Genomic DNA, 26234 nt, shown 5'->3' on the forward strand with positions numbered 1-26234 from the left:
ATTGCTAGTATTTTTGTGTTCAAAGAAATCCGCAAATTGATTGCATTCAACGTCTGAGCAAATATAGGACACCTGATGAGGCGTTTTCTTCAACTCTTTTCTGCAAAAACTGCTTTAGAGACATTTGGTGAATTCAGGTTTTTATGCAAAATATTTAGCCTTTGAATTCTTGCTGACTTTCTGTAGGTCTCATTTAAAACAGCCACTCATTTTTGGCGTTTGGCACATAAGAACTAAAGACACAGAACATCAAACAATGGTGAACCAGGAGAAGAACACAGGAGTGAATAAACTGGCGTACCCATGTGGAACAGGCCATGGCAATAATGAAAACGAGCAAGGACTATCCAAAAAGACCCAGGCCAAAAATAACTAGTAGAAAAAGGTCCAGCTTGAGGACACAAAGTTGAGAAGATCCGAATGGGGTCTACTAAATACACCAAAGGTAAGAGAAGCCAATGACACAGTTGCCAGCCTGCCCGAAGGCACCATCCTGCTTAAGACTCCAAAAAACAGAGGACAGGACCAATATTAAACAGCAGAAGGAAATGTCTGCAAAGTCAAGAAAAGAGAAGCCCTAACAAGAACTGTCATCCCTTAACAGAAAAGCTCAAGATAGGACAACCAGCATTAGGCGCCCACTCCTAAGATAATCAAGGCGAAGCACAAGAAGTCCAGCAGCAGTGACCAAAAAAGTAAATGACAACTAGAGAGGGATACACAAAGAGGTCACCGCAGACAGGACCCGAAGCATACAAAGAGGGCACCATAGACAGAACCAGCAGCATTGGAGTATCAGCATTGTGACAGAAGTCACCAAGGGGTAGAACAAAATGGAAACATTGAGAGGCCCTCAGATAAACAGAAAACATCTTGATAACAAAACCCCCAAATCCAGCACTTCAAAAGATGAAGGCTAGAGGCAGAAGAAAGAGATGGACCCCACCAAGGGGAGGTGTACACCAAAGCCTCAGGAGTCAACAAATGCATATACAGAATACTGGCCAACATCAGTCCTGTATCCCACCTTTCCAGTGTGTTAACTAAAACATGCTAGACTACAGGCAGGTGAGATACTTGCAGTTAAGGGAGCATGAATGTGGCAGAGAAGAGTCCAAAAGGATGACCAGAAATAAATAAAAAAATCCAAATGAAATGGAATATCAGTCAACACCCAAGGAGTCAGCCCTAAGTGAGAGCTGTCACCAGAATGAGCATGGCTACCAGAAGGAAGCAGATGTGAAAATGCTCACCAACAGTTAATAAGCCCCCAAAGCAGCCTAGGATCAAGTGGCATCCCTGGGGGAATCAGATGGAAGAGAGGCCGAATCTTGTGTATTGCCCTCTGGAGGGAAAAGGTGCTAAACACAACAGTTAGAGATACAGCATGCCGTCTCGAAAGGTTGGTCCCCCCTCATAGATCAGGACTGTGGCGAGATATAGGGAAAAAGTGGTAATCATTTCTATTTGGCATCACTCGTTCTAGTTCTTTCAATGACACAGATTCTTTGTGTCTATTTTTAATACCTCTATTTTCTTTATGAAACCTTTGTTTCAAATCGAAGTGCAGGATATATGCCAATTCCTATTTTAGCAATGCACGACTATCCCTCAGAAACATACATGTGCAGCTGGTTCTGGAAAGAGTAGGACGGGGAATAAGGCTATTTTCGCAATCTCTTGTGCACAGCATCCATACACTTCAGAGTGCTTTTCAATGCTACGGGCTATTTGAGATTCAACACCTCCACGTACACACATCTGTCATGGAACAGAAGTGTGAATCACTGCACTTTCTAGATACAATGAATGTGAATGATACGAGGCATGGCAGTCTGCAGAGACAAGCAATACATACATTTAGAATGGCTGTGTGCTTCAGGGTCCTCTAAGCAACCTTCCCTTATGTCTCAGTTTCTTTGATGCAAATGCTGTACCCTTCAAATATTATAAAATGGAGTAAACTTCAAGAATGGGCTGGACCTCTGTTCCAGAACTAAAATTGATTCTTAATGGTGATAATGCTTGGTTTTAGATTCAGAGGTCAGCTGAAACTGAATTTCGACTGTAGATTTTTATAACCACAAATTTCTCCAGGCAATACTTGAAGGATTATGTGAGGGCCAACTAGACGGGACCGGGTGAATGAATGCATTTAGTTTCTGGATTGATAAAACCGAAATAGCATGTTATCCCCTACTTCAACCTATAGAACTTGGAATTGACCACCTAAACGACCGGAGGAAAAAAAAAAATACAGTAACATTATTTCTTCAGGGTTGTTTTTGGCATGCACAAAGAGGTGATAAATATCTAAATCGGACCTTATCTAGTCTTCTTAAAAGAGGGCTCTCTCACTAGCCAACTCTCGGGTATTTGAGTCCCTTCTGCTCCCTTTCCTGGCATTCTATGACAACACAATTCTTGGACAGGGCCACCTATTCATCTGTCCAATCAAATCCAATGTTCTATGTGAGGAATAAGGATTTAATTCTTAATTTCTTCCTCTCACCCATTAACACCTTACAGCGTGTTTTACTATTTTCAAAGTCCCGATTTGTGCTTCACTCGGCTTTAAATGTTAACAATATGCTACAGGGCAAATGAACAGATGTCCTGGCGAAGAACTACATTGTGGAAGACATTGAAGACCATGCATTTACACACTGAAAGTGCATTTAATTCTTCAGGCAGGGCTGAACAGATGGACTACATAATGCTCACATTTGGAGCCAATTTTGACCAGTTATGAGATCAAACTCAAGGAACAAAATGTATTGCCATCATTGCAAGCCTAAGGCCTGAATCATACACTAGAACAGCAACAGCACTTGATTTAGAGCTCTGTGCAGACTTACGCTTTGGCCCGGGAAATTATATATATCGACAATAAAAACTAGTTGATGCTGCGAGTTACTTTGTTTTCTCCATCAGTAGTACTCCAAAGGGGTCTAGCTCCATGAAGGTTACCTTTCATGAGCAACACCTTAGAAAGAGATTAAAAAGCGACAACCAGCTTTAATATACATCCGTACAGCCTACACCCGTGCTGAACCGGTTCTGAATACCAGGAAAACCTTCACAGCTACTACCATTCCTGTTCTGTGTATCTGAGGGATGATGCTTGTAATCTATGTACTAAACGGGGTTTTTATATGCGAGGGAACGTTGCACTGCTGCTGCCTGAGCTATCCTAGCCCTGGAGAGGAGCTTGCAGAGTAGGTGTACATGCTGTACCTGTTTTTTATAAGTTAGTAAAAGTTTGAGAAAACCCTTTTCACTGGACAGGAGCTGAAGCCTACAATCTCATTAAACATAAATTTGTTCTTCCTCTAGCATCGGCCTGCAGGACCTATCCATTCAGGTCAAAGGACAAGTGACAAGAGGTGTAGCACAGAAACCAACCCCGGCATGACAGGTAGCTGTACTAGTCACTTAAGAGGCATGGAATCAGTGGCGTAACACAAAATGATGCCCCCATCCCCTTTCAGCATGCAATGAGGCTCCCCCAGAGTCTCCCGTATCTCACAGATATTCCTTGATCTTGGGCTGAATGGCGCCCCCTGGAAATAGTAGGCGGGGGCCTGCCCTGCAGGAGCCTATGTTACGCACCTACATGGAAAAAAAAAATGCTCATGTGATAATAACAATACATATATGAGGTCCCGAGGCTTTAGGGCGCATTACCGTACAATCACCCAGTCCTAAACATGGAACCTGCCTAGGCCCCATACAAAATATACACAAAATAAAGGGGACATACAGGGGCAGATGTAGATCTTTAGAAACTGCAAGTATCCTGGAATAAGTGGCACATTTGCATTAGTTCCAAAAGTTTGTCTTCAAGGATGAAAAGTTTCGATTTTGTATGCAGATTAGTATTTAGGAAATTAATTTTCAAAATACAAATCAACCCAGCATCCCCTGAACGGCAAAAAAACAATAAACAAATCTAGCTTCTTCAGAATCATCTAGGAAAGAACACAACACACCAATATGGATGTTATAAGCATCTGAAAGTCTCGTTATTAAAAACACATATTTGCACAATCTTCAGTGCTGACTAACTGCAGAAATCAAGCATTTCACAATCACTGATATGGCATATTGACACCAACTGTGGAAGGATTGGTCATGTCTCCAAAACACCCTAAGCCTTGGAGGAAGCAGCATTCAAATGCACACCAATAAGCGCAGAACAGTTTAGAATGTGGTGCTAATGCATATTCCTTACCTGACAAATCACTACTTTCAATGCGCTTCAGATCTGCATCCACCCAGAAGAGCTTTCCCAACTTGTTGTCAATGACTAGAGACACTGGCCGGATCAGCCCAGTATTGAAGACCACTTCGCGCTCTGTGCCATCTAGCGCAGCCCGCTCAATCTTTGGCGACCTCTCCTGTATGTTCGTAAAGTACATATACCTGGCAGTAGAGAGGGAGCGCAGTCTTGTCATTTTCAACAGTTCAAGTGTCTTCCCCTGCTACAGCCAAACTTTGACATTTATAAATAAAACCTCTATGGAGGCTATAAACAGAAGAGGCCAAAGCAGTTAATGACCAAAATATTGTGGGGAAAAAAATCGTTGTTCAAGACTAACGTGTCAAAAATATTGTCAAGTTAAAAAATATCCTGGGGCAAAACATAGAAGATAAGAATATATTTTTTTAGATATGTACTACAGTTTAAAAAAAGATATATATATAGTTTTATATAATATTTACTTTCGTATATTTGTATTAAAATAGGTCTGAACAGGCGAAATATACATTCCAGCAGGCCTGTCAAGGCAATAGTTCTTCATGAATGTGTGCACTGATGTCTACGAAACAGCCGGACAGATATCCAGGACGGACACTCCACGTGCCAACACAGTGGTACCAGCATTGGCTCTGGAGGAATGAACCCTCAGACCTTCTGGAGGCTGGTTCTTAGACACTGCATAGCAGATCTTAATATAGAGGATAGTGATATGATTCACTACAGCACCTATAGCGCATTGCTCCATAGAACACCACAAAGAGCTGATCGGCCACCTACTAGACCTTTGTACAATCAATGTATTTATTTCTTTTTATAGTTTTATAGAGCACGAACCAGACCCAAGCTAGGGTATCAGAGCGCTTTACATAAGGCGTACGGTAAACACATTCAAAGGGGAACATTGCATACAAAGAAACATAATCTGAAAGTAACAAGGAGTAGCAGCATTGAGAGGACTTGTTCTGAGCAGTAAAAGACCATTCAAAGTCCATGTAGGTATTCACTTCTCGTGGCAGCAGTGAGAAGAAATGTTCTGAACATAAAAAGACAGTTCAAGTTCATGTAGGTCTTCACTTTGCGGTCAGGTAACCTGAGAGTAGTGGTAGTTAGGGGGTTGTAGATCTTGGGTCATGGTTGTGCGGATTTAAGGTAGGAATTTGCTCATCAGGAATAATTTTGCTTCCTTTTTAGGTCTCGCTGGCAAGATTTCATGTTTATAGGTATTTTCTGTAAGGAGCTTTAAGCCCCGCCCCTCTTTTCCATTGGCTGGCGTCATCGTTTATGCTAAACGGTGGCCAGCCATTGGAAAAGAGCTTGTTGTGACGTTGTCGCTCTGCTTTTTGAGCCGTCCCACTTGGACGGCCTCGCCTGCTTTCCTTCTGAAGTAAAAGGTTTCTTATCTTTATCTTTATCCAAACACATGGCCCCATAAAGATAAGAAACCTTTTAGCAGGCGAGGCCGTTCAAGTGGGATGGCAGAAAACGCGAAACGAAAACGTCATGGCGAGCGCTTGTCTGCCTTTGTAATGGAACCTGCATAATTGAATAATAGGATGGCAGCGGCACGGATTTCCTCTTTAATTCTTGATAAAAATCCACACGTTGGGTGCCAGAAGAGACGTGCTAATTGAAGCTGTTTTTACATCCAACTGTGAGAAATGAAATTGCTTTTCTCATAAGTTCTATTTTATGTTTGGGTCGGCCGGGCACTGTTCATCTAGCACCTGCCTCAAAGTTCTACGCCTCTTATCTGTTTTTTTCCCTTCAAAATCCATAATCACGTTGCAAGACATCTTTATCATCATTTCTCAAGCACTTATGTCACAGCATGCGCTGTGCCAGGCATTGTTGTACTCGAGACACGCAGGCTGTTGGCGGCTCGTCCTCGCGCGCTTGGGCGGGGCTCGGATTCACTCAGCGGCGCCGCTGCCCTCGGGGCTGGAAGATGCTATCGCGGCGCGAGCGAACCTATCACGGAGGGAAACACAAATGTTAATCACAAGCCCCGCAAATGTCACTGTCGTGTTTTCTCATCGTGTAATAAAGAAATGCCAAGAAAAGCCATAGGGCTGAGCAATGTGCGTCTTTGACGATATCTGGCGATGCATACTGGGGCGAACGTTGAAATATTATCCTTAAAAGGATTGTCTTTAATGTTATGAGATATGATTCACTGCAGACATTCACGCATATATTAAAAGTGATATTTTCAGGCAGCTTATATCAGCGCCAAAATATCAAGTCAGCGCTTCTTTTGTGTACCTCCTCTGGATCTCTTTCATGCTCCTATATTTAAATTACTCACTCCTGCGCTCTCTTTCTGTTGTCTCTTTTCTCATCTAGCCTGTCCTCCTCTTCACTAGGTTTCCTACTTCTGTTCCACTTTCATTGACCACCATGGTCTCTGTGCCACAAAATTACTATTCCCCCATCTTTTCCCACTCCTCCTCTACATAATGTTCTGTTTTGCTCCTGAAGCACGCATTCACCAAGGATTCTTGGCACTAAGGGATATTTAACAGTACAACAGACTTTACTCACCTGCTCTAAACATTAAAACAAGCATTGAAAATGCAATCGGTCTCGCCTTTTATTAAGTTAAAGCCATTTGCTTTGCTATACAATACCATTAGCAAAGCAAATGGCTTTAACTTAATCAAAGGCGAGACCTATTGCATTTTCAATGCTTGTTGAAGAGAGGCGTAGAGGAGATTTTTCTGATGTATGGTGGAAGCGAGTTCCATATTCTTGGCGCTGCCCCAAGAATGTAAAATGTCAACGCTCTTCTGGGGTCCAAATGATGAAGTCTCTCTTTCGAGGGGTGAGGCAAAGCAATGAAAGTCAGAACAGCAATGGATCGTTTGACAAGAAAGGGAATGACAGCTTTCGGCATGACTGCTGCTCTGGTCTGTAATACCAGTTTGTCACAAAAAAAGGAGATATAGGGCAGCTGGACTGAAAGAGCCCCAAGCTTACTCATGCGGTGAACTGACTGAAGAGACCACAACGAGGAAGGCAAAGAACAGTAGTGCATTTGCTCAAACGGGGTAGACATACGCAATGTGAGAACCAAAATAATGTCCTATTGAGACATCACAAAGGATTTAGGTGGAAAATAGGTACTGAGCCTTTAAGAAGCTCATCACAACAGGTGACTTAAACCAGGACAGTTGGTCTGGTAAATGCAAAAAGGCCAAAAGGACCAACAAATAACCTTTAACAGTACCTGCTGCAAGTTGTTGCTGGGCTAAAGACAACACAAAGTGCAAGACATTTATTGCAGGACCACCAGACCACAAGCATATCCCACTGCCCGGCATACATAGATTTTTCAGGTGGACGCCTGGCCACCAAAATTATGTCATCAACTTTATAAGGAAGGGAAGTTTAGACCTGTATGTTATTGTTTAATTGCAGGGGCACGAGAGAAGTCTGATCCCCGAAAGTGGGACACCTCTCGGATAACCGAGGCAAAAAGGGAATAGTGGACTATACCTCCTGAGTTAATGCCTCTGGTGTCGAACAGTGGTAAATGAATATGTATGTGAAACCCAATAAAGTTTGTAAGGAAGGCCGAATGCAGCTCAATCTCCACACACTTAGGTGTAAACTGCGCAGGCTGGCATGCAAGACCCTGCCATGCTGCTGCAACAGAATATCCTTTTGAAATGATTGACTGGTTGGAGGACAGGTGCTTATGCTCATATGTTCTAAGGACCACACTCTACTGGTACAAACTGAAGCCACTCGGATGACTTGGACCCCTCATTCTTGCTCTTATTCAGAACTCTGGGCAGGTGAAGCATTGGAAGAAAGGCATGCATAAGTTTTGAGCTCCACTTAAGTTGGAATATGTATCTGAATGAGAGCATTCTTGGGAACACCAGCGCGCAAAAGTGTTGGCAATGCATGTTCTCAGCTGTGACTAAGATCGAGCAAGGGTTCTCTTCACTGATGGAAGATGCCTTGTGCCATCTCGGGTTGTAACTACCATTCATGAGATGCTGCCGGAGCTTGTCTGATCTAGTGTTCCCATCAAATGTCCTCCTCACTTAACCACAGTCCAGGCTATTAACACAATAGCCCCTACATCGGACCATAGACTTGATGCGATACTACTATCCCTACATCAAATCAAAGAGGACATCCAAACCCTTCGCAACCTGATTCTGCAACAACAAAAGCCACAAACGAAATGCATTCATCGGCCATGCACTAGCCCCCGCCTCAGTTGCCCCCGAGATGGAAAACAGTACCTTACCCTAATGCCCCATCATGTCCTACTAGGAAAATAATCCCCATATCGCCGAAAGATCTTACCTTCCTACTTCGCTCCTACGAACTCTCATCTCCTCCCCCTGAACCTGTACAGACGGACAACCTGCAAAAACTGTCCTTTATCCAACCCATCCATCCCAATGCCTCTAGAGTTTCAAGACATACTCACAGAGGTATTGTTGAAAATAACCACAAGAGGGTACCCATCCTTCACAACCGCAACACCACTCCCACCATGACCCAGCTAAAATGTATCCTACTAAACTGTAGATCGGCAGCACGTCTTGGCGCCGATATAGCTGACCTCATAATAACGAATTAACACAATATCATAATTTTAACGGAAACTTGGCTAAACGAATCATCCACGCCCCTCTTAGATATACTAGTTCCCCCTAATTATTACATTACAAGACTAGATAGACTCGATAGGCCAGGGGGTGGCATTGCCTGCATCCATAGGAACTATCTCTCTGTGAACCGCACCAATTCACCGGCGCTCTCCTCCTGTGAATACCTTTGCCTAGACATCACAAGCAATAACAAGCCTTTATGCTCTCTACATTCTTTTTACCACCCTTCTGGAAACAACCCCATCTTTATAAAACACATAATGGATATCCTAGCCGCAAATGTCGGACAACAAAATACTCAGATCTTCCTGGGGGACTTCAACCTCCACTGGAATGATCCTGATGACCCAGTGGTCAATAGCCTCAAAGCCTTTCTGTCCGACCTTAATTTGTCCCAAATCTGCAACAGCCCCACCCACGAAAAGGGTTCAAACCTCGACCAAGTAGTTGCCGAAGCAGACTCCACCCAGCTGGAATCGATCCTCCCTTGCGACTGGTCTGACCATCACATAATTACTTTCCATCTCAAGGAAGAAGTCAAACTACTCTCTGTCCAACCTACGAGAACAAAACTTTGGAAGAGGAACCTAGAAAACATTAACCCTGCTTCTCTCGCAACCGCTAGTCACATCCTCACACCCCCACCGGATGGACTAAAGGATGTACATGATCTGACCAATCACTACTTTCACACTATGAACCAGGTACTAGACAACTTAGCTCCCCTACAGCTGAAAAGAGTCACCGCAAAATAATCAAACCCCTGGTATGATGCTAGGCTAAACGAAGACAGGAGATCACTAAGAGCAATTGAAAGACAATGGAGAGCCGCTCCATCCGCTGCCCACATCAAATTGCTAAGAAGCACGAGAAATTCATATTATAGAAAGATTAGACGATCAAAAGCTGACTTCATACGTCAACAATTAGACTAAGCCAAGAATCGTCCCAAAAGACTATTCGAAATAATAAAAGCTCAATCTAAGGGTGTCTCCCACTCCCCCCAAGCCAACCCTGAAACACTCCCCAATTGCGAAGAGCTTGCATCCTTTTTCATAACAAAGACTGAAAACTTAAAGACAGACCTACTTAACGATCTATTATCCCATACCGATCCCGCTATGAGAGCCTCACTGACCTCACCAGGTACCCAGATTATCTGCTCTACAAAGCTCGAACTCAAGAACAATGCCTCCTGGATCGACTTCAACCTTTACAACGAAGAAACTAGCTTAAAAATGCTCACGGCCATGAATCCCTACAATCACTTCACAGACCCTCTCCCAGCAACCCACTTAAAAACCTTCACTCCACTGCTAGTGCCCCTATGGACTAGGATTATAAACACCTCTCTTCTACATCCCAGACATCCTCAAAGCTGGTCAGGTATCCCCCATCCTAAAGAAACCATCGGCGGACCCATCTGACCTGAATAACTATCGCCCAATTTCCAACATCTTGACCCTGGCCAAACTACTAGAAAAATGTGTCCACGTGCAGCTTAGTAATCACATAGACCACTTCAACCTGCTTGGTCAATTCCAATCAGACTTTCGATCAGGGCACAGTACGCAGGGTATGCTCAGACATGAGTCCCTTGCTCACTTTGCCACTGGATTCAAGCAAGCCTGGCTGAAGACGGCTGAAATGCCAGAAACCGGTCCTAGGAAGCTTGTTTCCGGTCCAGGGAAGGCATGGCTTGGCAGTTCGGGCTGGACTGTTCCCATGAGGCACAGGGTCAGACTGATTTGCATATGGCCATGTCTGAACTGGGGTGGCAGAGTGGACTAAAGAACGGTGATGGTTCAAACCCAGATCCTTTGACTGGGTGTGAGTGTTTGATTGGTTCTGATGCTCCGTCCATCACCACCCCCTTTTGTACCGCTTTGTTCGCCATAAGTTGGCAGGGTATGCTCAGACGTGAGTCCCTTGCTCACTTTGCCACTGGATTCAAGCAAGCCTGGCTGAAGACGGCTGAAATGCCAGAAACCGGTCCTAAGAAGCTCGTTTCCGGTCCAGGGAAGGCATGGCTTGGCAGTTCGGGCTGGACTGTTCCCATGAGGCGCAGGGTCAGACTGATTTGCATATGGCCATGTCTGAACTGGTGTGGCAGAGTGGGCTAAAGAACGGTGATGGATCAAACCCAGATCCTTTGACTGGGTGTGAGTGTTTGATTGGTTCTGATGCTCCGTCCATCACCACCCTCTTTTGTACCGCACAGTACAGAATCAGCCATGACCCACATAATTGATGACGCATTAAAAATATTGGATCAAAACAAGGCCTGCCAGCTAATCCAGCTTGACTTATCCTCAGCCTTCGACCCGTCAAACATGACAACCTACTAGACCTCTTGAAACACAGGATGGGACTATCTGGCACAGTGTTTAACTGGTTCACTTCCTTCCACCAAAACAGAACACAAAGATTCAAGATTAACCAATCGTTATCTAACCCCTCCCCAGTCACTTTGGGAGTACCCCAGGGTTCCTCCCTCTCCCCGACACTCTTCAATCTGTTTATGGAACCACTCACTTAGCTTCTCAACTCCTCAAATATCCAATATCACATGTATGCTGACGACACAAAACTCTACATTAAGGTCCACTCACTTGAAGACATAAGTCCCTCAATACAACGCTCCACAAAACACAGATCTGGCTGGCAAAGAACCATCTAAAACTAAACACCCTAAAAACAGAATTTCTCTTAATCGCTCCTCCCAACCAAACAACCATCATCCGCGAGTGGATGAAGCACATTACAGCTCTCGATGGTCAACCTCTTATCATTGATTCCGCTAAATCATTAGGAATAACCCTGGACAATAAGCTAAAAATGCAGAAGCACATCAGCGCTGCAACTAAAGGAGCTAATGTCCAGATGAACACCCTGAGAAAATTGAAACCCTTCATACCGGTAAGTAACTTCAAACAGGGAGTTCAATCTCTAGTAAATCCCAGAGTGGATTATGGGAGTGTTGCTCTTTGCAGCCTGCGCAGATCAACGACCGCTCCTCTAAGAGCCTCAACCAATACAGCCGCCAGACTCATCATAGGCTCCAAAAGAAACTCCCACATTTCCCCTGACCTTCGTGCCCTCAACTGGCTACCTTTTGAGGCCAGAATTCATTTGAAAATCGCCTGTATGACACATAAGGCTTTACATCACAAAACACCGAGATACCTAGCGGAGAAACTGGCACTATCGGGTGGTAACAGATCTGCTAGGAGCTCTAACAATCTTCTACTTAAACCACAATGTTTCTCCAAGAAGAAAACATACTACCGTTCCTTCTCAGGAATGGATCCCAGGATTTGGAACACCTTACCCCCAGAAATGAGACTTAATCCATCCGCAGCTTTTTTTAAAAAGACGTTAAATCGATTCTCCTGGCCAAATTCACCTGAATCTTTCATTCTCTCTTGTAAATATGTGCTGTTCTCTAATGTGTACCATTACTGTATTCACCTAACATTGTATTTTTACGTTTTTATATCGATATATCTGCACTGTAAAGCGCTCTGATACCCGCAAGGGTCTTGTTCGCGCTATATGAAACTGTCAAAATAAATAAAATAAAATAAATAAATGCTTCACAACCAGAGAAATGCCCAGACGGCTAAGCCAGTTCTAGAAGCGCAGAGCGTAGTGGCACAGGACCCTACTCCCCCTGCTTGCTTCAGTACCATATTGTGGTGGTGTTGCCCTTGAAAACCTGAACCAGATTCCCTTGATGGGTGGGAATGAATGGCCTCCGTCTCCAACAGGTCAATGTGGAGCTGGATCTCCACCTGTGACCCAAGTCTTCTGATCGCCATCTCTCCCAGGTGACCTCTCCAACCCAGACTGCTGCTCTTAGGGCATCTTGGGTGAAAGGTGTAAGAAGGTCTGAAGCTGCACCATGTGAATAAAGCATCCTAAGGAGATCACATCAATATAAGCCACTATGCTCAGTTCATAGTCAAAACTTTGTTATGCAGGATGCTGGAGTGGGACAGGCGCCAATCTCCTTAGGCCAGTAATCTGAAAACTGCTTCCAACAATGAACACCTCTGTTTTGTCCAATTTCGATTTAGTCAGAGAACTCACCCACATACTAACCTTCCTCATGCTCTGTTGAAATTAAGCGGTCATGCTCTCCTGTCCATCGCTTTGATATATGTGGATATTCAAATTTGGGTGCCATGAAGCATTGTTCTAGAACCCTAGGCTGATATGTGTAATTGTCGCCCCCTTAGTTCGGGATCTATTCACAAATTCTTGAATGGTGCAACAGACAAAGCCATTATCTATGAGAACCATGGCTGCTCTGCCCATGCTAACATGATCAGACCCACTACCATCCTGTAGGTCTGTATTTTCTAGCAGACGTCTTGCATGAGAACAATTGATAGAAATGTGCAGGCAAACACCTTGTACCTTATTACACATAGCGTATCCCCATTGACTCACTTATTTTTTGTTTTAGTTGTTGAAAATACACATCTTCCCCATGCTCTTCTTCTACATGCCTTGATCTATTTTTCACTCATTTGTCTCAATAATGCTGTGGAGTAGTGTCACGCATGTTACTACTTCTGGGACATGCTACTGTGTGTCACCAGCGATACATTTTATTTTGCGATAACTGGTGTGAAAGTGTGCTCAACTGTTTGAAGATATAAAACATTTCAACACCTTCCTATGTCCCAGAAATTCAGACAGGTACAGAGACATTTTGCTGTGTTGGAGGCTGTCCTCCGGTGTAAGGCACAGTATGCAATTGTATTCCGAGAGCCAGTAAAGGGTTCTCAGAAGGACTTTATCTGTGTTGTGGTTATATGTGATTTGTTTATGCTCACTGTAAGTCCCAGATGATGCAATATTTGCACCATCCTTTTTATTAATTTTTGAAAATTTCTGAAGAGAATCTCCACTGACCAACCAATTGTCTATGTTTGAATGCACTTGCATTCCCTGTCTTCTGACGAGAATCAACCATGTACAAGCATCTGGTGCAAACCCTAGACAGATTGTATGCCAATGGGTATTGCTCTTAAGTGATGACGTACATGGAATCGTGTATGTCTGCTTTGATTGGATTAAAAAATATGGTGCCCTCAATATCGATATTGGTATTTAGTGATCTGACATCCAATAAGGGTCTTAGTATTCAGTCTCTTTTGGGTACAAGCAAACCCAAGCACCCCTTCCCTTATTCAATGATTCCTATAACTCCGCTTCTTTCAACAAATAAGGTTAAGTGATCGCCACTTATCTGTCAGTCTGCTCCCTGAGCATTTTTTCAAACAGTAGACATATCCCTGGGGCACCGTGTTCATCACTCAAGACTAACAGGTTATTGTTGACCACTTTTGTGGATAGAATTACAGCCTTCCTCATGGAGTTGCATTTGGAGTGGTGGGAGACAGTCCCTGTGTCACTAGACACTATTTTCTGCTTTATTTTATAGCTATTTTATATCCACCGCTAAAGGGTGTTCTCACTGTGGCATAGATTCTTGATGGGTACTGGGACCATGAGTACGAAAAGCCTGCAAAGACTACAAACAAAATGGCTTCACATCCTGGATGGGCTTCTCATAGTGAAATCTCTCACAAATTATTCCGTTTGCTTCTCTTTAATATTTTCTAGTGCATCAGCCACTTGCTTTTCAAAGAGGGATGCTCCATCAAACAGTGCATTTTAGACTCGTCTTGACACAAGGCAGGTATATAGGCCTCTAGCCTCCATGTCAGCCAGATCTCGCACTCTGTCATAATGCACTAGTTATCCTGATAGTATGTAAACTTTTTTTTTTTTAATTAATTTAAGGACTTTAAGCTGTACCCACAGCCTTTTGCTCTTAACCTTAGAGTTATCAGCACCAAATATTCCTTAGAGTATGGTGCATTAGTTTGCACAGGCTATGGCTTTGATGCAAAATAAAATTTTAAGTTAAGTCTGACTGGTTATATTAAAGTTTTGATTTATTAAGTTTGTGGCACTCTGACTTATGTTCACTTCCTAGATGCCTCTCCACCAAAGGTGCATGGATCTTTGTGATGGTGTAGCATTTACTAATTTACAGGAGCTATCGATGACAACTGTGGAAACCCTAAACATTGAACCGTCCACACTCGAAAGCAAATCAGCCTTCACAAACCATATATTTGCAGGGCATAAGACAAATGTTGGTATATGGCTGTCAGTCTTTTTTTTTTTTTTTTTAAACAGATACAAGATCTTTAACAGGCGAAAAAAGAAAAAAAAACAGCTCAACTATTGCGCTGATTGGTAGTACTCTGTGGAGCACTGGGCAGAATAGCAGAAGAATTCAATATTGCATTGAAATCCCATTTTTTGACACTATCAAAGGGATACAACATTAACAATAAACCCTCTGAAATCCACAGTGTTGGCACTCCTATGCTAGACACTTTATTCAATGTTTGAACATACCTAGAACCAACTCTAGAGTGGAACTTTCATTGAAATTTGCGTCTCATGCGCATGACACCTACTCATATACACAAGTTGTGATGCCACATAAATACACACGTGAAAGGGGAGTGGTTGATGCCCTTTTCCAACCAACTACCTCAAGACAGAGACATGGAAAGTATGTGCTTCTGTAACAGTACATGTTGTAAAACGAGTTTGTGAGAAAGTGGCTCTGTATATACTGTTACCAAATAGGTACAGGGTGTACAGAGTCCACAGTCCCCAGAGGCTAAAGTTAGATATAACCTTACTCTCTAAAGTGGTAGCTTGGTCGAGCAGTAAGGCAGTATCAGAGGACAGTGTAAAGCATTTGTTGTACACACTCAGTCAGCAAATGGTCTCACACACTCAATAACTGAATTCTAGGCCAATGGTTTATATATAAAAAAATATATACTTGTTTTATTTTAGAACCAACAATTGGATTTAAACTATACTTTCTCAGAATGAGATGCTTTATATAAATCCTTTTGCAATATGCAATTGAATTTTGCAAACAGTTACAAGTGGTTGCAATAGGCAACACTATTTTAAACACAATAATGCATTGAGTTCAATGGAAGTTTCATGTTATTTGCCACAGATTACTTTTAGGATTACTTTTGGAATTCCAGGACTGGATCCTAGATTCAGTCCTGTGTCAGTACTTGGAATCAAGTGATAAAAGTCGACTTGATTACTGTGATGATTTTTAGACAATATTTTGCTATTTTAAAAGTAGACTTAGAAAATATTTCATAGGAAACAGTCAATGATTCCCTACGGCAGAAAATTCAAGTTACATGTATAGTATGTTCTCGTTACTTTTGTAATCCAGTACTGGGTGCCTAGACTCAGTACTGGGACCTTTATCCAAAACAGGTAAGTAATTACGTTTTCAGATATTATACGATTTTTAAAGAATATTTAAAGATTGCAGAAATTGACACTTAGAAGAAATTTCACAGAAAAACAGTCAATGATGTCCTATGGAAGAAAATTGGGTTACTGGTAAGTAGAGTTGTAAGTAGTTTTCAGAGTCAGTGCTGGGTACCAAGATCCAGCACTGGGAGATCACCTAAGAGCAGGTGAGTATTTTCGTTTTCGTTACCCGTTGATTTTTGGTGAATATTTTTAGTTTTGAAAAGTCCACACTTACAAGAAATTTCAGGAAAAAGCCAGTCAATGTTACCCAATGAAGAAAATTGAGTTATCTGTTTAAAGGCAAGTACTCAACTGGAAGAGTTGAGGTTCTGAGCATAGACTCAGGGGTCCCCCAGGGTCAGGGAGGTACAGTTGGTTCACTCCCAGCGGCACTAGGGTGGCCGGGTGCAGAGAGAGTTAGGCCCAATGTTATCCTATGAGGGATTGGGGGGCCTTGGTTGGTGGCTGCTGACTAGCAGGCCACACGGCTGTGGGAGCTGGGCTCCTGGTCACTTACTCAGGGCAAGTGGGGAAGTAGATAGGTGTAGAGGTTGCACTGTCAGGGCCACTCGGGCGGCTGGGTGCAGGGTGCTTTTGAGCCTTCGGGCGCTCAATTGATTTCAATGAGAAATCTACAGTTTAGAAAAAGACTGCAAGCTCTGGGACGAGGATTCTTCAGGTGCCACCACCACTTCGAGAGGTAAGTTGGGTAGTTGGAGGATAGGTAGGTACCCCGGGATTGGGCTCAGGGGGCCGCGGGGCGCTGGGGTGCCTTTTGGTGTCGGGAAATCTTACCCTCTGTTGATCGCGGTTGTGGGGGCACCTTGTTCTGAGGCTGCAGGCTTCTTCAGGAGTGTCGAGGGAGGTCCTTGGGTGCCGGACTCAGGGTCACAGTCACCGTGGGGTCGTCCTCGTGGTCTTTGTTCACTCCGGCACAGGCTATGCTTGGCTGGTGCAGAGTGTGCTGGGTTCGCGGTTGCGGGCTGCTGCCAGGGATTGGAAGTAGATTTTGAGTAGTGCCTCTACTTATGGGAGTCCCAGGGACTTAGAACCAAAAGGTAGCCAGGTCCTCCGGGATTTGTGAGGTTGCTTGCCACAAGAGATGCCGGGTTGGAGCAGGAGCAGGTTCGAGGGTCGACAGGCCGGTAGGGCTGGGGCCAAAGCAGTTTGTGTCTTCCTCTTCTTAGCAGCTGCAGGGCAGGTCTTCTTTCTTCTAGCTCTTCTTCGGATTTTGGAATCTGGGGAAGGAAGGTTCAGGATGCCCCTAAATACTAGATTTAGGGGCGTTACATGTAGGTGAAGGGCAGGGACCAATGGGTCCCTGTCCTGGGGTGGGTACACCCCCTATCCTGCCTCTCTCCTGTGGGAGGGGGGCAGTAGCCTAGTCCTGATAGGGTAGGGCTTCCCATCTTCAAGATGGCGAGAGCACGGAGATGTGCTTCACCTCGCCTCCCCCACCTGAGGGGTGGGGTTGGCAGGCTAAAACATCCCCTGTCCTTATTTGGGGTTTCCGGCCAAACTTCCCGCCAGAGTGGGGGGTTGCAGTGGCCTGGGGAAGCTCACAGAGGCGGCATGCCTTTGAAGCTTCCCCATGCCCATCCTGGGGGAGGAGATTTAGCACCTCGCCCAGGATGTGCATGGTTGCAGGCCCAGGAGAGCAGGGGCTCTCCCACCCAGGGGTCCAGCAACAGGTCTGCTGTGTGGCAGCCTAGGCAGCTTCAGAACAGGAGTGGATTGTAGGTTAGGCTTTAGGGTGCATCTCTAAGATGCCCTCTGGGGTGCTTGGTACATTAAATCCCACACTGGCATCAGTGTGGGTTTAATGTGCTGAGAAGTTTGATACCAAACTTCTCAGTCTTCAGTGTTACCATTATGGTGCTGTGGAGTTCGTGTTTGACGAGCTCTCAGCACCATGTACTCTTAAATGGCAGCACTGCACTTACAGTGCCCAGGAATGGACCTGGGTACTGTAGGGTCACAGGGCTCCTGCTCCTGTGCCCACACCATTGGCATAGGGCACCCAGCTAGAGGGGTGGCTGATATATGCCATGGCAGTGTAGGTGATGGGCATGGCACACAGGGATGTGTGCCATGTCGACTCTTTGTTTTGTCTTGCACCCAGACACCCAGCCTGCAAGGGCAGTGTGTGTGTGTGTGTGTGTGTGTGTGTGTAAGGGTACAGGGCCTCTAAGGGTGGCACAATGAGTGCTGCAGCCCTTAGAGGCCTTCCCTGGTCACAAGGCCCTGGGTACCTAGGGTACAATTTACCAGGGGCTGACATGTGGCCAGGGTTTGTCAATTTGGGTTTTGTGTGTTTAGGGAAGGAACATAGGCCCTTGGCACCTGATTGGCAGGAGTCCAGGGCACACTCAGTCAAAGTACATTCAGCAAAAAGTGGGGGCATACCATGCAAGAAAGATGGCACTTTCTCACAGAGTTATAATCGTGGCTCTTAAAACAGTGTACTTCAAGCATGAACTGAAATTAACTAAATACATACTCCACTTGATGCGTCGGTATATAAGACGGGGTTCCCCAGTTCACAAAATGTAGTCATTTCAAAACATAGTATAAGCAAGTATACACATTTCTCTGATATTGACAATCCATAACGTTGAGTCTACAGCAATCAAATCCAAGGGATTTGTGATGTGGTTTGAGCGCACTCCTGCTCAGTGCTAGTGTACAGTCCGATAGTCTAGCAAAGAGCAAAGTGCAATCCTAACAATATTGGTGTATACTAAGGGATCTCGGCACAGAACAGACACTTGCAGAAAGGATTTAGGGGACCGCAGGACTGTAGATTGGTGTAACACCAGGATGGCTGCATGCAGCCAGCAGACAGTGAAGTTGTGCTTACCACTTACATTTATACATTAATAACCTAAAATTGAAGTTCAGTACATGCAGCACACATACAAAGTAGCTCACAGTTACATTCATACACTCTTGGACCATGGAAGATGTTCTCACCCGCGTTCCGCATTGACAGCGATGGCTCTGGGCTTATCAGTTTCACCCCGCAGCACCACTCCAATGGACTCCTTGTTTAACTTGTGAACGTTGATTGTGTTTGTGAGTTCACAAGTCCAGTACAATGTGTGGCTGTACATGTCGATGCTCAGGTCATAGGGCAGCTTCTCCGTGTTCTGGCTTTGGTTTGGTGAGGTTACCACCACTAGCGCCTACAAATAAGGAGGAAACAAGTGACAGGGTAAAACCTCACGCTAAACAGTCTGGTATTCTAGCAAGTTAATTCTGTCCCTCTCATGGAACATCCTACTGCTGCATTTAACTTCCATGGAGAAGGGAGTGATGTTGTCCGTCAGGTGACCACATTCAGAGCCCAGGCTCTCATGCTTAAGCAGGGTGACAGCAGTTTTCCTGAAAGCACTGATTTCATTGTAAAAAGGCTACCTGTACAGCATGTCAGTTAACTTTACATCTACGGTGCTGACAATGTGCCACAAACCGGCCTTGCCTCTAAACATTTCTGTGCTGTATCCTCAGATGGGGAAATTTTCAAAGTAACAGTGGGAGCAGCAAAGCGCACAGTGTCATTTATGTACTGGTCTGTATTCCAGAAGTGACATTAGAGCAAGAACCAATCTTATATTGCCAATAACCTGGAAGGGGAGAGTAGAAGAGGGAAAAACAGTAAACTGTAGAAGTGTAGAAATGAGGCTAAAATAATTGCACTACCCGATGACCACCAACCAAACAAGAATATAAGATTATGGATGAAATCAGAGGATGAGACAAAGCAGATGATTCCCAAACCACACACAGATGTCCAAGAGGCAGTAGAAGACGTATCCCTTTCAGTCTATTCTCTTAGTAATAAACTCCATCTACATGATCATATTTGGGCCTCATCGGCACGAAGTTAATAAACTGTATTTAAGTGCTGGAAACCAATGACCTAATAGTATTTACGTGACAAACTTCCAGCTGTTTACTCTCCTTATCCTGTATTATATGACTCCGCATGCCTTCTTTTCACTAATAATAGCAACTTCATCCTATGCTGTTCCCTCGTCCAGCCTAGACAGTTCTTTTAGAGATTGACATTCAGATATGTGGCTTCGTGGTGGCAGGCTGGCAGGGCCTGGCATCTTGAGTGATTCATCTGTAAGCCCATCTTTGGGTTAGCACTAAGGAAAAGAAAGCGCTCCTGCTCACTATCCCCAAAATCCTTATAGCGTGGGGAGAATTCTGAGCCCCTGCTTTCTACACTGTTACTGACAAAGATCACGATCAACTTAAAAGGGAAACGCATCCGTTGTCCGTTAACCATAAGGCAACAGCGTCAAAACCATAATCCGCGTGCCTCTCACACTTCATCGTCCATCACACTAAGCTCTGCATCTCCTTGCACAAGAGACGCTCCTTGGTGGTCATCACACACGGCCACTTCATCGTCCATCACACTAAGCTCTGCATCTCCTTGCACAAGAGACGCTCCTTGGTGGTCATCACACACGGCATTGAAATATTTACCGCATAGGATCAAAACAAAGACCAAATCCTTCTGCCCACACACCCTACACATTGGAGCGTACTACCCATGTAGACAAGCGCCCCAACTAGGGCTAGTAACTGCCTGCTGGAAAATCAACGAGACCTAAGTGTACACCTACTAGTGTGTTGTGTTTTTCCACAGTCCACTAAAGTCTTCGAGCCTTGCGTTAGAAATTTTCAGCACTAAAATCCTCTCTCATATGCCATAGAGTCCCACAGCAAACGCTGAAGATGGAGAAAGGCAACCTGCTAAATGGACAAACAAGTACCAACTCCTACGTGAAAACAGTAGCAAACCCAAGGCACAAAGACCAGCCCCAGGAAGCACCTTACTCCAAAATGTGGGTTTTTAAATACTCCAAAAAGGATTATTACTACTGAAAACTGTGTAGGACTGTAATGCCATAAGCAGCTTACTTTAGCTAAATTAAGAACCCCGAGAAACAGCACAATCCTTTGTCAGTCCACATCAGCCATCTCTTTTACTGTACATTATAGTGGGCAGTGTGCCCTCTTGTTTTTTTTATATTCACCAACGACACTACGATTGAGTGCTATTAACCAGCCCCCAGTCTTCATCACTCTTAAGACCCTAGTTATCTATGTGTCCTCTCTTGATTTTTTTTTCCGTTTAATATTTAGGGCATATGGTCATTTCAGTCTACTTGCTGTAGTTGCGTTACAGCACGTATGGGACAATAAACTACATTACACTAATACATTCCAAACTTCTGCTTGGCCAAGTTAAGTTCAACGGGCTAGAAGAGGGAAGTAAGCCGAAGCAGTGGAAATGGATAAACCCACATAAGCTGCACAGGATTTTCACTGTAAAGAATCTAGCGCCTCCTTTTGCACCTGTAAATCTAACCTCTTTGCAGGGCAAGACTCGAAGGTTTTAATAACTTAACCCAAATCAGCATCATCTCTTCCAGAGTTTGTGAAGCAACAGTTACAGGCGCTTTGCAGGGGATTATTGTCAACTCACCCTAGTTTAAGAATAACTGCATCTGAAACGCAAACACACAATGAACGTGAAATAAATATGAATATCTATCGTTTTAAGAAATACACCGAGGTCACTGTTTCCATCCAAAGCTTCTTTTGGCTGGCTGTGGGGAGCTCTGTGCTCGCATGCCACGGAGACCTATCCCATCAATGCACTGGTTCAAACCTAATTTGCATGGTCTGAGCGTTGCTTTTCCCTTCACTAAAGTCACCAGTCATCAATTCCACAAAAGGTTCTCAGTGTTTTCTTTTGCTTTTCTCCAACAAAGACCATGCTTTGTGACCCGTGTGGATCAAAAGCATTCCCATATCCATAGTCGAGGGGGACTCTGCAGTTTCAAACTAGCTTGCTGAATCGATAGTTAAGTCCTTGTTTTTGAAATGTGTACCTTGAACCTACCTAACAAGTTTCACTCAGACCTCCGGAACTATACTGCTTTACTCCCACAAGTGTATTCTTGGTATTGTGTCTCATATTAACTAGGCCTGGGCGGAATTTAAATTATGCTGGAGTAATTTTGGTAATTCCACATTACTTTTTGATGTGGAATTACCTATACTAATGCAATTACACATGCTCGAATAATTGAGCAATTTGGGGAAAAACATTCCCATTGCAAAAGTACATTTAGCAAGTGCAAGAGGCTGCTCGCACTGTTATTTTTGTTCTATTGCATTTAGCGCAATTTTCTTTGTGCAAACTGTATACTTGCGTCTTTGTGAGGGTGCATTTTGTGATAAACTATCACTAAATGCTAGGAGTAAAGTGGAAGAAAAATCCTACCGCATGTGCACGTTTTGTGAGCGCCTGCTTGCACACTCTATTCATGCTCTGTTGTATTTAGCGTGATTTCTTAGTGGAAAATGCACCCTACCCACCATTTTGGGCGTGAAGGGCCATTTCTGCTCTAAATCAGAATTACTCTCCTTGCGTAATTCTATGTAATCTTCTGGAATTTTGGGGGTTTTCCGCATGCTTATGCTACACAAATTAAGTGAGTTACACCCACCCCGAATAGTAAAATGGTTGTGTGTGTATAAGCTAAGTGGTGTGTATAGAGACTGGTGGACTATTACGGGTGCCCTCTGTAAAGACATACAGCAAGCAGTACAAAATAGTGGTCTCTCTGCACAAAATGTCATTTGTGGCTTCCTTGTGCCTGAAGCAGCACTGAATCTGGGCCCCTGAGATCCCACAGTGGTTTCACACCATTGTGGTTTCTGGCTGTAGTCAATAAAGAAATCAACCATTCAACAAGTGGATTTATAGAGCACAGCTAATCTCCCGAGAGGGTAGCCAGGCGCTTGACGGTCATGATGGTTCAGGTGACTCAATCGAACAGTCAGGTCTTGAGTGCTCTTCGGAATTCCAGTGGAGAGGTGGAGGTGCATGGATGCAGAGGGAGGTCGTCCCAGGCTTTTCCCACCAGGTAGGAAACAGAGCATCCTCCACTGTTACATTGGAGGAATGAGAGGGAGGTGGAGCGTAATTGTCTGGTAGGGTGGTGGAAATTCAGGCAATGGTTGATGTAAGGCTGGTCCTTGGTTGTGCAGGGCATTTGTAGGTGTGGACAATCAGCATGAATTGGCATCTCTTCTGTATGGGGAGCTAGTGGAATTTTCTGAGGTGGTGGGTAATGTGGGTTTGTTTGGGAAGGTCGAGGAGGCGTTTGGCAGTGGAGTTCTGTATGGTCTGGAATTCTCTGCAGCAGGTGTGTGGTGATCCCAGCGTAGAGTGTGTTGCTGTAGTCTAATCGGCTGGTGACTAGGGCCTGAGAGACGGTGCGCCTGGTGTTCAGGAAGAGCCATTTGAAGGCTTTACATAACATTTGAAGTGTGCGAAAGCAGGCAGAGGTGACTGTGTTGATCTGGGACTTCATGATCAGTTTACTGTCCAGGAGTATAACAAAGTTTCTGGTGTGGTCGGTCGGTTTGGGTGGTGGTCCTAGTTCGAGCGCCACCAGAAGTCTTTCCACTGGGTGGTGGTGTTGCTGAACAGCAGCACAGACCGTTTTGTCCGTGTTGAGCTTCGGGCAGTTGTCCTTCATCCAGTAGGCACCGCTAGTCATGCACCTGTGGAAGTTGGTTCTTGTGTTGGATGGATCTTTTGAGAGTAAAAGGATGAGCTGGTGTGGTCTGCATAGCATATGATGATTAGTCCGTGGAATCTGACTAGGTTAGCCAAGGGGGCCATGTAGGTGCTGAAGAGAGTGGGGCTGAAGGAGGATCCCTAAGGGACATCGCAGATTATGTCCTTGGGTTTGGAGGTGAATGGAGGAAGGCAGACTTTCTGCGTTCTTCTAGTGAGGAAGGATGCGATCAACCTGAGGGTGGATATCGATGTGATGCAGTCTTCTGATCAGGGTGTGATAAACTACGGTGTCAAAGGCTGATGAGAGGTCAAGGATGATCGAGGGTGGGATCAAGCAGCCTCTGTGCTGGGGTTGCACATTTGGAGGTGTCTAGGAGAAGGTTCTGACCCAGATACTTTGTGAGTTGTTGGTTAATGGCTTTTTCCAGGATTTTGGCAGGGAAAGGGAGATGAGGCAGTAGTTTTTACGTTTACCCGAGTCGGGGGGACGGTTTCTTGGAGAATGTTTTGATTTCTGCATCTTTCCAGTCTTCGTGAAAGGTGGCTGTGGAATGTGATGAGTTGAAGAGGGTGGCAAGCTCGCTGCTGATCCTACAGATTACAAGGTTGAAAATGTGGTCTGAGAAGGGGATCGTGGGGACTCCTGAGTTCATGATGGTGGTGGGGTCTGAGGGATGGGGTGGGGGGGGGGGGGGGAGAGCTGGTTCCATGTGTAAAGTTGGTGGTCCGTGTTGATTTTGGTGAGTGTGTGAAGGTAATCTGAGGACTTTGGGTGGGGTTCGAAGTTCATATAAATTTATAGATGGTGTTGATTTTGTTATGGAAAAAGTCAGTGACTGTCGCATAGATCTTTAGAGGGGTGATGTTGTTTTCTGTGGCTATGGGGTTGGCGGATTCTCTTGACTATTCTGAATAGCTCTTTGTTGTGGTTGGAAACTGGACTTGATGTGGACGACTAGGGATTTCCTCTCCATCTATCTCAGTCGCTAGTGGTAGAGGTTGAGGGAGGCCTTGATGATGGTCCTGTCTGGCATGTCCTTGCTTGTGCTCCATCTTCTTTCCAGTTTCTTGCAGTGGCGTTTCCCTATTTTCAGTTCCTTGGTGTACCATCTTGCCTGGTTGTTGGATCTCCTGTGTCAACTAGTCTTGATGTGCTCAAAACAGTTGGTGATCGAGAAGTTGACGTTTTTGACAGCTTGGTCCAGGGGTAGATGCAATATTAGGGAATGATGTGTTGAAGGAGTCATATATTTACAATCCAATACTTTGCTACAACTGCGGTGTGGGGCGCTGGGTGGCTCGGTGGTGAAGGTGTGGGAGCTGGAGATGTTGAAGTGTACAATGGAGTGGTTGGTTCAGGTGAGTTCGGTGACGTGGCAGTACTTGACCCCGTTGCTGGAGGTGAAGATTTAGTCCAATGTGTGTCCTGCGTTGTGGGTGGGGTCAGTGACGAGTTGGGGGGGGGGGGGTCCGATTTTATTCATGCTGTCGAGTGGGCTGGCGGTGTTGGTATTGTTGAGGTCGCCGAGGTGGAAGTTCAGATCTCTGAAGAAGATGTAGTCTTTGGAGTCAATGGAGAGATGGGCGATGAAGTCAGGGATGACGGGGTAGAATCTGGGGCGTGGTCCAGGTGGTCTGTAAGTGAGGATGTCTCTGATGGTGGCTTTTTCCATCTGTTTGGAGTGTGCAGTTGAGATGTTCCATGGTCTGGATGGTGTCTTCTGTCTTGGTGGTGAAGTGGATGTTTTCTATGTGGATGATGGTGATCCCTCCTCCGGATCTGTTGGTGCGGTCTCGGTATGTGAGCTTGTAACCGTCAGATGTTGCTGTGGCAATGAAAATTCCTACCGTAGATTGTGGGGAGGTGCGGCAGTAGTGGTTGTCGTAGCATACGTGGTCCAGGGCTCGGAGTTCAGCAGCGGTATATCTGTGGGATGTAAGAGAACGAGGGTTCTTGGCACTCGGTGCAGTCCAGGCACTGTCTGGTGCACACGATTGCCTTTGGCGTGCCAGAAGCGCAGCCGCGCTGTGGCCTCCATTAAGTAGGTCCTAGGAGAAGGCAGGGGAGCTGGGTGGCATTGGCTGGAGCCGCCTGGAAACGAGCAGCGTCAAAACAAGCAGGAGAAAAATGAGGGAACAAAACAAGCAGGAGAAAAAGAAGGGGACAAAACGAGGTACAGGCAGGCAGGCACAAACAGGAAAAGGGCAAAGGCAAAGATCAGAAGAATGGGGGAAAAAAAAAAGACACAAGGAGGGCAAGAATCGGGCGGCTTAGGGGCCAACAGCAAGAGAGAGACCTGGGCCTCGGAACTGCTCAATGGGGTTGCGCTGC

The 26234-nt window shown here is 44.9% G+C and overlaps 1 protein-coding gene across 1 annotated transcript in view; it reads right to left on the reverse strand.

Annotated features, from left to right (window-relative positions):
- The window catches only part of LRP5 (LDL receptor related protein 5), a 382460-nt gene that overhangs the window by 34174 nt on the left and 322052 nt on the right, over positions 1-26234 (reverse strand). Inside the window, exons 14-15 of the mRNA XM_085644789.1 lie at positions 19258-19469; positions 4235-4425 (exon numbers count right to left, since the gene is read on the reverse strand). Coding sequence (XP_085500915.1) covers positions 4235-4425; positions 19258-19469 — 403 coding nt within the window. The remainder of the gene's footprint in view (positions 1-4234; positions 4426-19257; positions 19470-26234) is intronic.

This window comes from Triturus cristatus, chromosome 3_1 (genome assembly GCF_964204655.1).
Source record: "Triturus cristatus chromosome 3_1, aTriCri1.1, whole genome shotgun sequence".
Lineage (NCBI taxonomy): Eukaryota > Metazoa > Chordata > Amphibia > Caudata > Salamandridae > Triturus > Triturus cristatus.